The sequence below is a fragment of the Psittacula echo genome (genome assembly GCF_963264785.1).
Source record: "Psittacula echo genome assembly, chromosome: 1".
NCBI classification, from domain to species: Eukaryota; Metazoa; Chordata; class Aves; order Psittaciformes; family Psittacidae; genus Psittacula; species Psittacula echo.
This window is the reverse complement of record NC_137735.1, coordinates 26,809,826-26,826,072: the sequence shown is the minus strand read 5'-3', so window position 1 is coordinate 26,826,072 and position 16,247 is coordinate 26,809,826. Positions and strand designations below refer to the sequence as shown.

The window sequence follows — 16,247 nt, the reverse complement described above, 5'->3', positions numbered from 1 at the left end:
CATGTCTTCTCCATGATCCCGCAGGTAAAACCATAGGGTGGCCCGTGGTGTTTGCCTTCTATATCTTCTGTCTTGAACAATAGGACGTCTTTTGTTAACAGCTGAGACGTATGTTGGTACACGTGAGGAGCTGGATAAATCAGATAGATCGTCCCTCAATTGTTTGACATCCTGGGACAGTTTTTCCACAGCTGAGATGATGGAAGGGGTGAGATTGTCTTCGAACTCTCGGAGTTTGTGAATCATTTCATCCACTGTTGGTGTTACTATGTCACCCCAGGTTACCGTTGCCAATGAATGGGCATATGATGACGGTGCATTCCGTGTAAGTTTTCGCCACATGGGTCGTGTACATTCGACTTCATCTGGGTCTATGGGTATATCTCCGTTATTCGGTTTGGTGTGATAGATCATCTCTACGATGGCTGATTCCCTCAGAGACTGGATGCCTTTGTCTAAAGTAGTCCACTTGGCCGAACGACTCGTAACATCATCCTTGTATGGAAACCTTTCTTTCACAGCTGCCAAGAGCCGCCTCCAAAGACTGAGGGACTTTTTCTCTCTTGCAATTGCTTTGTCAATTCCCCCTTCTCTAGCAAGTGATCCCAGCTGCTTGGCTTCCGTACCTCCTAGTTTGTGACCATCGGCCCCATTGTCCCAGCATCGGAGCAACCAGGTGATGATGTGCTCCCCTGGTTGACGGGTAAAATCTTTTCGCATATTCCGTAGCTCGGTTGAGGTCCGAGGTCGAGAAGTCACCTCTTCTTCTTCTTCTTCATCATGGGATGATGACTCCTGATCAGGTGGTGGCCTGGGTGGTGAATACATTGTTTCTTCATCTTGCTTCACCCTTCTTGCCTCTTTTCTGCTTTTTCTCTTGCTTATGGGGGCAATCGATATTGGTACGAATTGGTCCTCTGGTTTAGCTGCAGTCATTATCACTGTGCTTTGAGTAGCAACAGTACTTGTCGCGGGGGGTGGTGTAGCTGCTGTGGTTGGAGCTGGGGTAGCTTCGCTGTCTGTTGCAGTTGAAGTTTGAGTAGTGGCTGTACTTGTCGCTGGGGTAGCTGCACTGTCTGTTGCAGTTGAAGTTTGAGTAGTGGCTGTACTTGTCGCTAGGGGTGGTGTAGCTGCTGTGCTCGGAGCTGGAGTAGCTGCGCTGTCTGTTGCTTCGCCCTCAGATCCAAGGACATTTCCTTCCTTTTGAAGGTGCTGGATAGTGTTGAACAAGGCCCGGTAAGCATAGGCCAAGCCCCAGCACGTTGACATGATTTGTCCCTCTCTGGTATGACCAGGATGACAGCACACCTCATTTAAGTGTTTTACTAATTCTTCTGGATTTTGCACTTGTTCGGTGGTGAAGTTCCAAAACACTGGAGGGGCCCACTGACCTAGATACTTGCCCATACTATCCCACACACCCTGCCACTCATGGCTGTCCAGCCTCGGGGAAAATCTCTCGGTCCCCCTATTTTGTCGTCTAACCCCAGACAAGGCCCAAACCCGACTCTGCTTAACTCTTGAGATCAGACGTAATGGTTGTGGACAAAACACACTCTGTGTGCGTGCCAACATGGTGACCCCCATCACAATCAGCAAACAGGTCTCAACAATATTAAAAGGCCACTCAAAAACTTCAAAACTCTCAAACGATGCTGTAAACGGTCTGGAAGGGGCACTGGGAGGGTAAAAGAATGTCTCCTTCATAGGTTGACCACCCAGGAAGGAGAAAAAAGATGTATAGTTGCTAAGCATTTGTATTATATACCTCCCAAAGTATAAAGGTGGTGACCACACTGGGAACATAAGCCAGATCAGTTTCATGATCAATTTTTCTATTGTATTACAAGTCATTACCATAAAATATAATGAGACAATAACCTTAGCCCAAGCCCCACACTTGAAAAACACTAACACAGCAAATACCGGCTCTAAGTAACCTACGGCATATTGAGACTGTGAGATCAAAAACAACAACTTTGAGAGCCAATAAATCAGCATTGTGACAAGTGACTATCAATCCAAAACACTGAATGCTTATCACAAATACGATTAGACACACTCCGGTCAGATCTGTCGTTATCTCAACCCTTCGTGCCCCACGTTGGGCGCCAAAATAGAACTGTCGTGGTTTAAGCCCAAGCTGTAAATCAGAACCACGCAGTCTACTGCCCCCCCCACCTTTCTTCCCTCCGCTTCTGGAGGGACGGGGAGGAGAATCAAAAGAATGCAGCTCCCACGGGTTGAGATAAGAACAGTTTAATAACTAAGGTATAACACAAATCACCACTGCCGCCACCAACAATAACAACGACAAGAGAAATAACAAGGGAAGAGAACACGATACCGCCCGCCGGAAAAGACAGCCCGACCGACCAGGGGACGTGCCCTTCCGGGTAGCTCCCAGTTCCATCCCCTGGCATGACGTGCTGTGGTATGGAACACCTCCTTGGCCAGTCTGGGTCAGGTGTCCTGTCCCCGCTTCCTCCCGGCCCCTCCTCCTCCCTGGCAGAGCATGAGACTCACAAAATCCTTGGTCAGTCTAAACATCGCTGTTATCAGTTTTTTTTGTTCCTAAGCCAAAAGTCAAAAACACAGCGCTGCAACAGCTACTAAGAAGGAGAAAAAAACAAAAAACTGACTGCCACTGCTGAACCCAGGACAGGGAGTTAGTAAAACTCTTGAAAATAAAACTCCCCAAGAAGTTAAGCTAAAAGGAAAGGAAAGGAAAGGAAAGGAAAGGAAAGGAAAGGGAAAGGGAAAGGGAAAGGGAAAGGGAAAGGGAAAGGGAAAGGGAAAGGGAAAGGGAAAGGGAAAGGGAAAGGGAAAGGGAAAGGGAAAGGGAAAGGGAAAGGGAAAGGAAAAGAAAAGGGAAGGGAAAGGGAAAGGAAAAGAAAAGGGAAGGGAAAGGGAAGGGAAGGGAAGGGAAGGGAAGGGAAGGGAAGGGAAGGGAAGGGAAGGGAAGGGAAGGGAAGGGAAGGGAAGGGAAGGGAAGGGAAGGGAAGGGAAGGGAAGGGAAGGGAAGGGAAGGGAAGGGAAGGGAAGGGAAGGGAAGGGAAGGGAAGGGAAGGGAAGAGAAGAGAAGGGAAGGGAAGGGAAGGGAAGGGAAGAGAAGAGAAGAGAAGAGAAGAGAAGAGAAGAGAAGAGAAGAGAAGAGAAGAGAAGAGAAGAGAAGAGAAGAAAAGAAAAGAAAAGAAAAGAAAAGAAAAGAAAAGAAAAGAAAAGAAAAGAAAAGAAAAGAAAAGAAAAGAAAAGAAAAGAAAAGAAAAGAAAAGAAAAGAAGAAAAGAAAAAAGAAAAGAGAAGAGCTGTCTCTCTGCAGATTGACATTGCTTTAAGACAGCTGGTTACAGGACAGACCCACTCAGGGTGGCTTTGTCAGAGGACAAAGGCTCACACAAACTGAGGATTTAGGATAGCAGGGTGGAATAAAGTACCTCTATTAAGCAAAGTGAATAAACTCCTTGAGGGATAGATGAAATGAGTGAATCTGGGATCAAATTCTAAAATGAAGTTATGGTATAGCAAGATATTCTGGATCATAAGTTATAGTACAGTAAGGAAAGACAGGTAGTAGGGAATCTCCAAGACAGGACAATAGGATTTCTGGCTGGGCACTGAGGCTATAGATATACCAAGCTGGCTGAAGTAAGCATAATGTGCAACATGATATATTTGGCATTACTGAGCATTAGATGTTCTGCAAGAAATATAGGCTATAATAGGAATGAGTTACTGACATCATAGACCTGATAAAGGAGTGGAGAATAAATGTGGAAAAATAATATAGTTTTTTTAAACCATATTGCTCATGAAGTATGTCCTGGAATATCAGATATGGTGGCTATAGAAAGAGGAGAGGATTTTATTGTTAAATTTTCTCTGATACAGGATGTGAACATTTGGTTGAGAATGTGAGAAAAGACTGATAAATTTAGGATCATTATTCCCCAAGCTGGAAAAGAATGTGGGACATTGAAAAAAAGCAGCACAGCACTAGTCATACCAGTGCCCTGTGACATTGCTGGGGGTATCGCAAGAATACAACACCAAATATCAAAGAGCCTGGTTGCAAACCCGCATCCCACAGAAAGCGCATTAATGGGTCTCTCTAAAATACTGAGGAAGAAGAGTACAGATTAAGCTTTCTGATAGGTTTTTGTTTGTCAGTCTTGCTTTAGTTATTCTTGCTTCTCAGATGATGGAGGAATAGTCTAAGTTAAAGTACAGTTCTGCTGTTTGATAGTGTTCTAGTAAATTTTATTCTGTGATTATGATGAAAAGGAAAACTTATCAGCATCAGTTATTGCCATTAAGATGTAATGAGAGGCTGTTTGATTCTCCTATAATACTAAAAGCAATGATTGCATTATCTCAAACATATGAGATTGCTGTTTATTGTATTTGTGCTTATTTAACAAAAAAATGACAAGTTTTTACTGAGTCATTTAATTTTGCAGACTGAGGTATTGAACTGTCCTCTCTGCCTTATTAGATCCCTGAGGCAGTATAAAACACTCATTTTCAGTGCAGCTATTTTGATACGTAAAGTTTAACATAAATATATCATCCCACAGGTTTAGAGGCTTTTTGCTGGAGTACAATATCTCTGTCATACTGTGTGCTATTCCCACCTGTCATATGATGGGAAAAAAATAATGTACAAATGAAGTTTGGGAGTAAGACACAGTCTAGATGTTCTTCAAAGTCTCAGACATTGGCTCAAATCAGGGGCAGAATCCCAAACAGAAACACTATAAAATTGGTACCAGAGGTTAGCTCAGAGGGTACTCAGATTTAGATGATGCTTCTTAGATTTATCATTCTCACTCATTTATGATTTACCTGACTTGACATCAGAGAGCAGTTTCTCCTGTATCTGACAGGCAAAAATACATCCATCAGATTTAATACTTATAAAGTAAAATAGCCACTGTTAAGTGGCAATTTGAAGAGCATTCACATTTAAATGATGACATTTGAAGATTTTCTGTACATCATTATTTGCCTACTTTGAACAAATCATGAGCAATAATGAGAATATAACTTGTAGTCAACCCTTCTGACTGATTACATAGCCCTTGCTTCTTTTGTAGTTATAAAAGGTTTTTTCTCCAAATCAAAATATAACTCTCTGTCAGCCACCAGAAGGCAGTAACCTGCAGCATATTTCTTTTATATGCTTTAAACTTTTAGGTCACTAAAGGGTAATTATTTTTGTTGAACTTAATATCTGATTGTTGGGAGGATTATCTTTTAAATAAACCTTGGTTTTCAATAAGATGATCCTTCACTTAGTGGAAAAAAAAAATGAGGCCTTGTCATGTCTTATTGCAACAGGGTTTTTCTTGAATGGAAAACTTCTTGGATTTCATAAAGCTTTTAACTAATTTGAAACCAATTTTTCAAAGTAGAACTTATAAACTAGAAGCAGCTTAAGCTGCAAGTATTTTTAACAGCTATTTCCTTCTAATGCAATTCTTTCCTGATTCATCACCCCTAAACAAATTACTGCAAGAGGAAAGAAAAATAAGATTAAACATGAAGATTTATTTCTAATAATTTTTACTTTTCAAATTATCATTGGCTTACAATGTCCTTTACTATCATCTCTAAATTATTTAAAGCTAACCAATTTAAATTCTTTTCCTTACTTAATTATTTAGACCATAAATATGTCCTGTTGAAAGTTTTTGTGGTCAAATAATGTATCTCAGGCTAAGTGAATAAAATTAATTTTAATACAATAATACAAAGGCATTAGCTAAAAGAAGTACCTGCAGTGTTTTCCATTATGTATTTACTCATAAAAATTGTAAAATTTAGCTCAGTAAAATTCATTTCTTATTTTCATTATTAAAAACCCAAAACCCTCAGGAACTTTTTGTTCCTTTTTTCATGTGACACTGGAGTCAAAAGTAGGAAGTTTTCTTCCAATACATGTTTCCTTACAGCATAATTAATTTCTCTTCTTTCAAGACCTGTCAGGTTCTATTCATTCATAATTATGAGTTCCCAGGTGCAGCAAGATAACTCAAAGTGATTGACCACTTTGGAGAGCTTCAAGACACACTGCATTCTTACTTTAAAAGAGGCATTTATACTATATGCTATATAGCATTAATGATGTAACTCTGTATTTCACAGTGCATCACTTACAAAGGGAAGATAGTCTAAACCAAATCAACCAAGAATTTAAAATATTAGAATGTTTCTCATTGATTTAAGAGGACTGTGTCTGAGTTCAGCAAACTTTAGAATTAGGTACAGAGGTCAGTAAGCTCTATGCCTGATATGATTTTTAGATATGAGCTGAAAGGCAGCTTGTTTATGTAGCATTGCCTGCAAAAACTCTCATCATTACAAATGAATATAAAATACTTTATTACAGTAGGCTGCTGGCAGGTAAGACAGTCTATCTCTTTTATGCATCTTTAGAAATAGTACTCCAAGGAAACTACCAGAGATTGAATGGAAATCAACTCCCAGACACACTATTTTTTATTGAAAATGAAAATGAAGCAAATGAATGTCCATTAGTGTATTAAAAAACTAAGCTACTCCCTAACAAAGCAAACCCAAAAATGTTTATTAAATGGTGTAATATTAAATAGTGTAATATTAGATCAAATTCATAATCACTATGGTCTTAAACTATGCAAGTGAGAAATACATTACTCTGAAATACCCCAATATTATTGCAAAAAAAAATAAAGTGAGGAAGATGAACACTCTGCTTAAAGTGGTCCTCCCTATTTAGGGTAAGAAATTTGCTTATGCTCTACTCTTATGAATAGTAAAGTCCTCTGCGGAGTAGAAGACCAGTCATATGCTCATATTCCAGCCTGAGACTATATGAAATGAAAGTACATGTAGGCTTGTCAATATGTGATCATCTGTTGAAATTGAGTATATCATTAGTTTCTTCAGTATGACGCTTTTTACTTGGAAAGTGCCACATGCATTAAAAACACTCATTCTTAAAATTCATCAGGTCAACATTAATAACAGGAAGTGAAGAAAAAAGATTTTAGGTCAAAACCTACAGAGGAAAACGTACTACTTCAGTCTTGGAGCCAAACTTCAGGAAAAGAAATCTCAAAAGAAGCTCCTAATCACCATCTGGTCACTAAAATTTCACATACACAACTTCTTAGGGCACTTGCTCATCTCAGATAGGTCTGAATTCAGATGCGTGAATTTGTGTAGATACTGAACAGGCACCTAACCTCTGCAGAGATCTTGGGCCACGAACGAATTAGGTTGCTAGTCCCTATTGCATTAGCATTTGGTTTTGTTTTAGAAAGTACTCATCTATATTTTCCTCTACCTTACAACAGGCAGTTGTTTCCTTCCCAAAAATTAACCAGAGAAAGTTATCCATATCTAGTCTAGTTTTTTCCGTCTAAATCTGTTTCATTTCCCCCTCTGTTTTAAACACTCTTCTTATTTCTTTTTATTCTTTTTAAGTTTCTCTAGTTGAGTAAAGTTAGTTCAAAAGTTTTTCCTTTCAGAATTGTCATGAAGTCATCAAAGCGTGTGTATTCTGCGGGTCATTATATACTGCGACATCATATTTGTTTAGTCAGTCAGAGCGATATATATAACCCTCAGAGCAAGAGTCATAAAGTGTTTGTTGCTTATACCTGAAACAATTCCTTTATTTGTCAGTCAGTAGGAGCCTTCACCATGGCAAGGCGTGCATTTAACCATGAAGTTTCAAGTACACGACACCTCACACACCGCTGATGTGGAAGCCAGTTCCCTGTATTTCAGTCTCTACTTTCCAGTTCTTTTACATGAAGGTAACCACTAGCTAGAGCCCATGAGAAAAAGAGAAAAAAAAAAAAAAAAATTAAAAACTGAATTTATGGAAATGTCAGAGAACAAGTTGCGTCAAGTCCTAGGATGTGAATCTTGGTAAAGCCAAGCCATCTGATGGCTGTAGCATATGAGTTTGGAAAATACATTGCCCACTGGAAAGCATGCTGCAAACTACAAGACTGAGAACTCAAGATCTCAGGATCAAAAAGATTATTTTGCAAAGCCTATGGATTACCTTGCTCTCTGACAGATGCTGTAATATATGTTAATGTGCTGAGCCGGCAGCCAAAGAACATCTACTTGGATCCTTACTTCAGTGTAGTGATGAGGAAAGAAACAAGAGTAGCAGAGCTTGATGATCTTAGAAAGTTTCCTATACAAAGATAAAGCTGAATTAATTTTATTTATCTTATCAGAGGAGATCGCTGCTAACTCCTTGAAAGCAAAGCTGCAATACTGGTGTAAATCAGACCTGAGCTGCATCCTTTTGTCCTTTCTCAGAATGGCTTGAAAGTTGTATTGCTAGCTTCCTGATACATACCTTATACCAGGAAGTGTCATATCCCTGAACTGGTTCCTAGGTTTGCCTTAGTAGTGTTGTCATTCTGTCACCTTCAGTGCTTATAAGATAGAGCAAGCTGAGAAGCCAGACTCAAAACCCTGGCAAAGGTGGTAACCCATGTAATAAAACCATCTTCTTGAAAAAAAAAAAAAAAAAAAAACAAAGAAAAACAAAACAAAACAAAACAAAACAAACAAAAAAAAAACACAAAAAAAAAAAAAAAAAAAAAAAAACAAAAAACAACTTACTTTGTTTTTCATGAAGGCTGTTACAAACAAAATAGAGCTGGAGACAAAAAGATGGTAATTCAGTTGATGAAAGAGGAGAAAAGAACTTTTCCAGTATTGGAAATTTGTTATAGGTGTCTTGAGAAATATATAGTGCCTGAAGAATGCTCTATTTGAGAGCACTACGTTTCCTGTGTTTTATTTTGTTATCTTCTAGTCCCCCATAAAAACCATCTGAAAAAAAAGATTTTACTAAACATGACCTTTTGCTTTCATCATTTCTCCTTCTAAAAGGAAAACTAAGGAGTTTTTGCTGCATCTTTGCTTGAAGGAGTTAAGTGCCTCTGTTAGAGAAGTAGTGCCTTGACTAGGACTCTCTACGTTTCTTTCGTGGCCTCTGGAGATAAATCAGGAAATAAACTTTTAGTTTCTTAGTATATTTGTCTTACTCTGAAAATAAGTCATCTTTTGATTGCCTGAGAGGTGGGAAAACCAGCTTCAAACCCTTATTTCAGGTCAATGAAGAACATTTTCAATGAAACTGAAAATGTGTAACATACTTTGACAAGTTATAGAAGTTTGGACACATGGTTCTTTACTAGAAGAATGGTGATATGGACTATTCTCATCAAGCAAAATGTCTTGGGGTGAAGACTGTGGAATTGCAGTCTCACAAAAAGACTGGCATTTTCTTCAACAGTAATTTCCCTCAAGAACAAATTTGCTTATGACATCTTAAGTGCAGTATTCATGACCACAAATGTGCTCACTCCCTAGATCCGTAGCATGTTAACAACCAAAGTAAGTTTTCGTGCATCAGTAATGACGACATTCTACGTATTGGTATTAATATTTATGTTACGTTCCATTCCTTATCATAGCAGTCTAGGCTGCAATATTAGCCAGAAATGGAGGCTACATGACCGTAATAGAAAAAGGGAACTGTATTTTCTTTCTTTTCTTCTTATCCAGGCAGTAATAAGTTAAGCACATCTGTAATTCAGAGTTTTATAGCTGGAGTGATGCTAAGCACTGTGGATGTGACCTCTGCAGAAAACTTAATCTCTCTCATTTTATCCAGACACTCTCTCTGAGCCTCACTGTAGAAGCTGTAGGAGCAATAGAATCAAGCCTGCACATTCAATGTCTCATAGAATATGAATAATTCCCTTAGATTGAAATGATCAAAAAGATTAGTTAGCCCAGTTTGTCCAACTTTTCAGCACAGCTGCCACCTCTAGACATAGCAAGTGAAAGGAGGTAGAGGAAAGTTTGTTGTCTGTTGTTTCAGGTGAGGGAAATAAGGCGTCAGGAAACACAAATGTTATCAGAAGGGCCTTTTTTTTGTAAGCCACACGTTGTACAGCTGTAGCTATCCTATTTTATACCACAGCTATGCTGTGCCCAAAACAGTGAAAGGAAAGCCGAGTTTCCCATCACAGACAAAGGAAGGTTGTATGGGGAAGTGAGAAGGAAAATGAGATCCCCCACCAGATTAAGCAGCATCTGGTAAAGCCAACTCCACTTACCTAACCTTAGTGAACACAGCTTTACAAAGAATGAACAAAAAGCAAAAAAATTTACATGGCTTGACATTTGCTAAAGCAGTCTGGGCAGGATAAAATGCCTACCATGGAAGCCTTTTCTAGCCAACACCAATTTCAACAACATGCTAAACCTATGTATTGCTTGTGCCAGTACAAACTGACTGTAGGAACAGGAGGAAGATGTGCAACGTCTACATAAGCAGAAGATGGTGCTCCATTAAAGTACCCTATTAAAAAGTACTCTGTGGACGTGCATAAATGCTATTCCAAACTGAAATATCTTCAATGTGGAGAGTACACAGTGCAATGAGTCTATTTGCTGTCTCTTGTGCTCATGGGAAAACCCACCAAAAATGATAAAGGTGTGTATAGTGTTCGCATTGTCTAGGGATAGAGAAGTGGCCCTCCTGTAGGGAACAGAATCCCTAAAACACTCATGCCAGGCTAGCCAATCAAACCACAGCAGTTACTAACCTGAAAAAGCAGAAATCTCATCCTCAGTTGCTTTATATGCAATTTATAAAGCTATTTGGTATTCTCAGTTGATCACTGTAAGATCTACTGCAATATAAATCTCTGAGTATTACAGTTATCAACATCTACTATATTAAAAATTTATGTAACTTTAACAACATTTATATAGTACAAAACACAAAGCAGTACTGAAAGAGAAAACTGATTCATGGACATTCAAGAAATGTTTCTGTTCTCTTGTCCCTTAAAATTCAGGCCAGAATTCAGCCATCTTGGGCTAGTCCACATCACAAAATCTGTATTCTTGCTGATCTTGAAAGCAGCAACTATTCAATTATCTGAAGCTTAAGTTTCATTTTGCTGTATTGTTGAGGGCATGGTGCAGAAACACTCTTGCTGATGATAGCCTACAGAAAAAGGCACAAAGGGCTGATCGTACAATAACTTTTGAAGACTACAGATGTCTTTATAAAGGAAGTAGAAAAATATTCTGAAGAGTTCATTATATGGCTAGCGACCTAAGTTTAAAACAGCAGAAATAACCAAACAAGCAGAAGTATACTACAAATGGAGTTTATTGACTGAACTGGATAAACAGATTAATTTTAAAAAATCATATTACAAACTGGTCAGTGCCATAAAATCAGTTTGCATATGTGGAGATGCCATTCTTAGCCAGCACAGCTCCTGCAGCGCTGTAGCCCGTTTTCATTACATGCAGTACACTTGAGAGCTTTGAATGAGTCCGTAAAGCAGTTCCGAAACACAGACATCTTGCTCCCATGGCACGCTGAGCATGGTAGGAAACCAAAGCCACCACAAGAGGTGCACTCGTGAGGATGCTGGACTCTCTGCTCAAAGAAGAGTGTGAGAAAGACAAAAATGTTACCTCATCAACTACCATAAGCTCTAGAAAATGAGGACTTCAGGACAGATGAGAATACACTTTCTGGTTCCCATCTTGAGCAACACCCACTGCCCTATCTCACATTATACCACCATGGAAGGCCATTACATCTGCCTTTTCCTTTGGTCAGATCCACATGCAATGGTCAGAGAGACTCACTGCAGGATCATCAGTCACATTATACCTTAGTAGCCTGTGTTTATACTTGCCAAAATAGCTAGCTAAAGGATAGCTTTTTGTATATTACTCTGATATAGTTTAGGTCTATATAAATTCTAAGAAGTATTGCAATTGATTGAATCTAAACTCTAGGCAGTTTATGTTGATGTCATATTTCCTATGCTGTACATTAAGATATTATGACTTCCAGCATTTGCATGCTTGTGCTGAACGTATTGTTCCCATTACAGTTAGAGTTGATCGTATCAGAAAGCAATTCATAGCTTCTGACAAGTACTGCTTGAGGAAATAAGTGGTGTATTCAAATTTATGGTGTAAAATGCTAAAGCTTTAAGCGTAAAGAAGAATTATCTGTATTCAACAGTTATACATAGAGAAAATTGCTGCAAGCAAGGCTTGGTCTCCTTCAGTCATCCTAATTCCTGAGTAAAACAATAATTTTACTCTATTTTGTATTAGATTAAAGGCACTGGGGAGCACAAGAAGAGAATTCAAAGACATTTTTAAGTTTAACTTTCTGAAAATGTGGCTGGTTTGTTTAATGATAGCCTTAAAGTTCTCTATCAGAGAAATAAAAGGTAAACCAAGTTGGGTACTTACCACAGTGCACATAAGTGGCTTTAACTTGCATTGTTCAGTAAAGACTTTACAGATTTATTGACAGAGGAAGAAAAATCCAGATAATTCCATAGTCTGAGGAATTATACACCACTAAAAAATCAGTCACAAATTATTACCAGCGTATACTAAAATATATACAGATAAGATAGTCCTTCTTGTAGCTTCATAGAGAAAACTAAAGTTTTCTGCAAAACCATTAATAATAGCATTCGCTTATTGACAACTCAGATGAACACACAAAAAAGGTGCTTTTTGCTCAGTAGCTCATAAACTTGCTGTTCTTCATCGTGCAAGCTACTTAATTAGCTACATGTTAATTTAAAAGTTACTATTAACTTTTTAATAAGTATTTAATATAAAAGTAGCATTCCTTTTATCTCAGAAGTACATCTTTTATAATTTATGATAGCATCTTACTTCATTACTGAAAATAAGCTTAAAATTTTAAGAGAATAATATTTTAATCTCTACATTCATTATTGTCTGTTAGGTTTGTAAGTAACTACCTTTCCATGTCACCAAATGAAAAATTGCTTTGGCTCAGGTCCTGGAAAAACGGCCTTTCCTTTCTTGACCTGATGACAGTTTTGTGTCATCACCTTCTGCATCTTCAGTAATGGAAAAACCTGACTGACCCTTACAACTGTAGGAAATCCATTAAAAAAAAAACCACCAACAACAAACAAACAAACAAACAATAGCCAGTGAAGCAGTGATTGTATTCAATAAGCAGTTATCAGTCTGCTGTAGTCTAGCATTGTTTGGTTTAGAGATGTAATTTCTGTCCCAAGATTAGGACATACATTGTGCTAGGTAATCACGTTATGAGACCCCCCAAAGAAGGATCTGAGGATCTTTAATTCCAAAATAATGAAACATATTAAGGAGGTGTATTAGATAACCTTCATATTCATCCATAAGAATGCTGCATGTTTTAATCATATCTGTACTTTCGTTTAATAGTTTCTGGTTAGCTATCCAATGTGGTTCAATATGGCCAGCAGGTTCTTCTGCATTTTATACAGAAACACATAAAAAGTCATGAGGCAAGGAAGGTTTTGCTGAGTTAAGGAACAGGCCACACAAATGCAGAAGGTACCACCTGTACTGTTAGGGGATGAGGCAGTTCATGATTTGCTGGACAGTGTTAAATCTATCTCCTGAATAAGACAGGGGTAAACAATCCTTGGGCTCAGCCTGACTGGAACTTCTGAAGGAGTTCAAGAAGGAGATTGGCTATGAGAAACCAACATGCCTCACAAAGTGATAAACTCAGAGATGTATGGTATACAAAGAGTTACTGAGAGCATGTTAGGAAAGCATATGATGTAGTCTGGCTAAATGCAGGGAAAGAAAAATTTTGGGGTTAAATTAACTAGGTGTATCTTTCTTTGTTTTTTCATCAGTGTCTTTTGCAACTATCATATCCTCATTATCTATTTTTAGTGTTGATACTACATACTTCTAAAGTTTATGTGTTATCTTAATTTAGTTAGGGGTGATGTCAAAATAACAAGATAATTAATAGTAATACATTCCTTTTCTAAGGACACAGCTATCCATATAACCCAGACATTATGACACAGGTCTCCCCAAAATGTTCTTTGCTGCAGACTATCAAAAACAGAAACAGGAAAACAGAAAATGCCTTGAGCAGCCAAGAGCACAAGACCAGCAGAAAACTGGTGACCGGTAGAGCTCCTAGCTTACAGCGAAACTGTGGGAGCAGACCCACACTTCAAGCATCTTCAGGGAGCATGGATCAGCTGACCACAATAAGAGGCAAACTTATCCCAGAGAACTTCAATGTACATGGCAAGCTAGGAGCTGGAAAAAAGTATGATAACTTGCAATTTGAAATCTGTGCAAATTGGTGGAATTGGAAACTTCCAGCATTTGTCCAGATTTTGTAGACCAGCTTTAGGTTTGGTCAGAATGCTGATGTGCAGGTATCCAGCATATTCACAGCAGTACACATGGAAGGGGTTCAGCATCCACGCAAGAGGCTTGACTCCCTCAGGGCGTGGTGAAGGTTAAATATTAAAAATGATGTAAAAAGTTATGGGAAAGTAAAAATTACTTGCCTTTCCTGCTGTGACAAAATCAAAAGAAAAGTAGGGATGGACATTTTGGTTTGACGTTCTTGTCATTCACATTTTCTCAAACTAATTGGGTTGTGATACTCTGATATCGTTCATTCAAAGAGAAAAAAAACAAAACAAAACATTTGGGATCATAAGTTCATAACAGAATAAAAGGAACTGTTAAAACAGGAAATTTACTGAAGTGAAAATATCCAATGCAATTTCTTATATTTATTTGCAGAAATACAATTACCTCAATTTTGGTTAGGAGATCCTGCAGTTCCCCAGATTCATTCATTAGTAGAATTTTCTCAGCACCCTATTTGAAGAAGAAGAAAGAGGTCAGCTATTTTAGCATGAAAAAAACAGAGATGATGAAAAGATTTGGGTTTGAAAATTTTAACAGGCTGAGGACAAATTTGACTCAAAATAAAGTATTTTGTCATTAGGTCAAACTTAGGAAAGCTAGAAGGAGAAGAGAATTGCAGTTCTGACAGTAGTACCTGAAGTTTGTTACCAGCTGGTGAAACATTGCCTTTTGGGAAAAGGTGACACAGCTTTGGAATTCTGATAGGGTTCCCTTTATTTTACAAACCGTCTCTTTCCTGACAGAATAAAAAATATGTCTAGTTACCTTGTCAAAAATTATAATTATAGAAATATACAACACATCAGAGAATGTAGCAAAATTAAAGGAGGAAATTGTATTTCAACTATTCTGGCATTTGAGCATTGAATTAAGACATAATATGCCTAATGTATAAGGAGAGAAAGGGTAATGAAAATACTGTAACAACATTAAAGTCAGACACAGCAATGAATAATAATGATTTAGTGCAACTGCATTAGGCCTCTGAGGGATTCTGTGATCTGAACCTGGGCAGTACTGAAGTGGTTTTTCTATTTTCCTCCTGAAAGTAAATGCTAAGGTATTATTGCAGACAAAATTAAAGTGTCGAAGATGACATAAAACTTTTTTTCTTTTCTTTTAATTGGATGGCCACATTTGAATGCTTACACTTTACTTATGTAACCAAATTTACTGAAAACTAAATATTACCAAACACTTCTAGACATTTTCAATCAGTGGATCAAGAGAAATCAACAAAAAGTGAGGAAACTGAGGCTGGAAGTGAGGTACCTGGTGCTAAGGGTGATTGGCCACATCTAAACCATGGTGGGTTCATGCCATCACTCTGCCCCAGTTTGCTAATCCCTGCAGGCCTAGACTGTTAAATTTAAACTCTGAGTTTGCTTCTGGCCAGAGCTGCGAGGTTTGGTGGGATGCTGGTACACAACTGAGGTGCGGTGGGATGCTGATACGTGGCTGGAATGACCCATTACTTTGAGCTGCCCACAGTCAGCCAAAGTGGATCCCAGCCCCAGCTCCCCACCAGCACCGCTCTTCCTGTTACTGAAAGGTATAGGAAAGGCTGCTGCAGTGAACACATTAGGTTCACTGATGTACATGTTAGTGTCCAACCATTCATAGTGCCTTCCTGGGGACTGCAAAGGCTGCAAGTGTGCAGGTCAAGAGCCAACTAAGGGCCACCAAAATATCAAGAAGGATTTTGTATGACACTCTACTAAGGTTAGTTTCCCTATAGAAAGTGTTTTGTTCTGGCTTTGCAGAAATATATATATATAAAGAAGCACTTTTGACTCAGTTTTTTTATTATTTTCATTTCAGTTAGAAAGCAAAATAGTATTTTAGTGGATGTGCATGCCAAAAAGAGTATTTTTAAAAAATAACTCTCTACAAGGTTTTTAGTGTGATTAACTAATTACAGAAGATGACAGAAGACAGATTGTGTAACCCTAC

At 38.4% G+C, this 16,247-nt stretch overlaps 1 protein-coding gene across 1 annotated transcript in view; it reads right to left on the bottom strand.

Annotated features, from left to right (window-relative positions):
- Positions 1 to 11,304: 11,304 nt before the first annotated feature.
- The window catches only part of GRXCR1 (glutaredoxin and cysteine rich domain containing 1), a gene marked incomplete at both ends in the record, with an annotated part of 39,761 nt that continues 34,818 nt past the window's right edge, over positions 11,305 to 16,247 (bottom strand). The window contains 2 exons of the mRNA XM_080632654.1: positions 11,305 to 11,484; positions 14,679 to 14,744. Of these exons, the coding sequence (XP_080488780.1) occupies positions 11,305 to 11,484; positions 14,679 to 14,744 (246 nt within the window). The remainder of the gene's footprint in view (positions 11,485 to 14,678; positions 14,745 to 16,247) is intronic.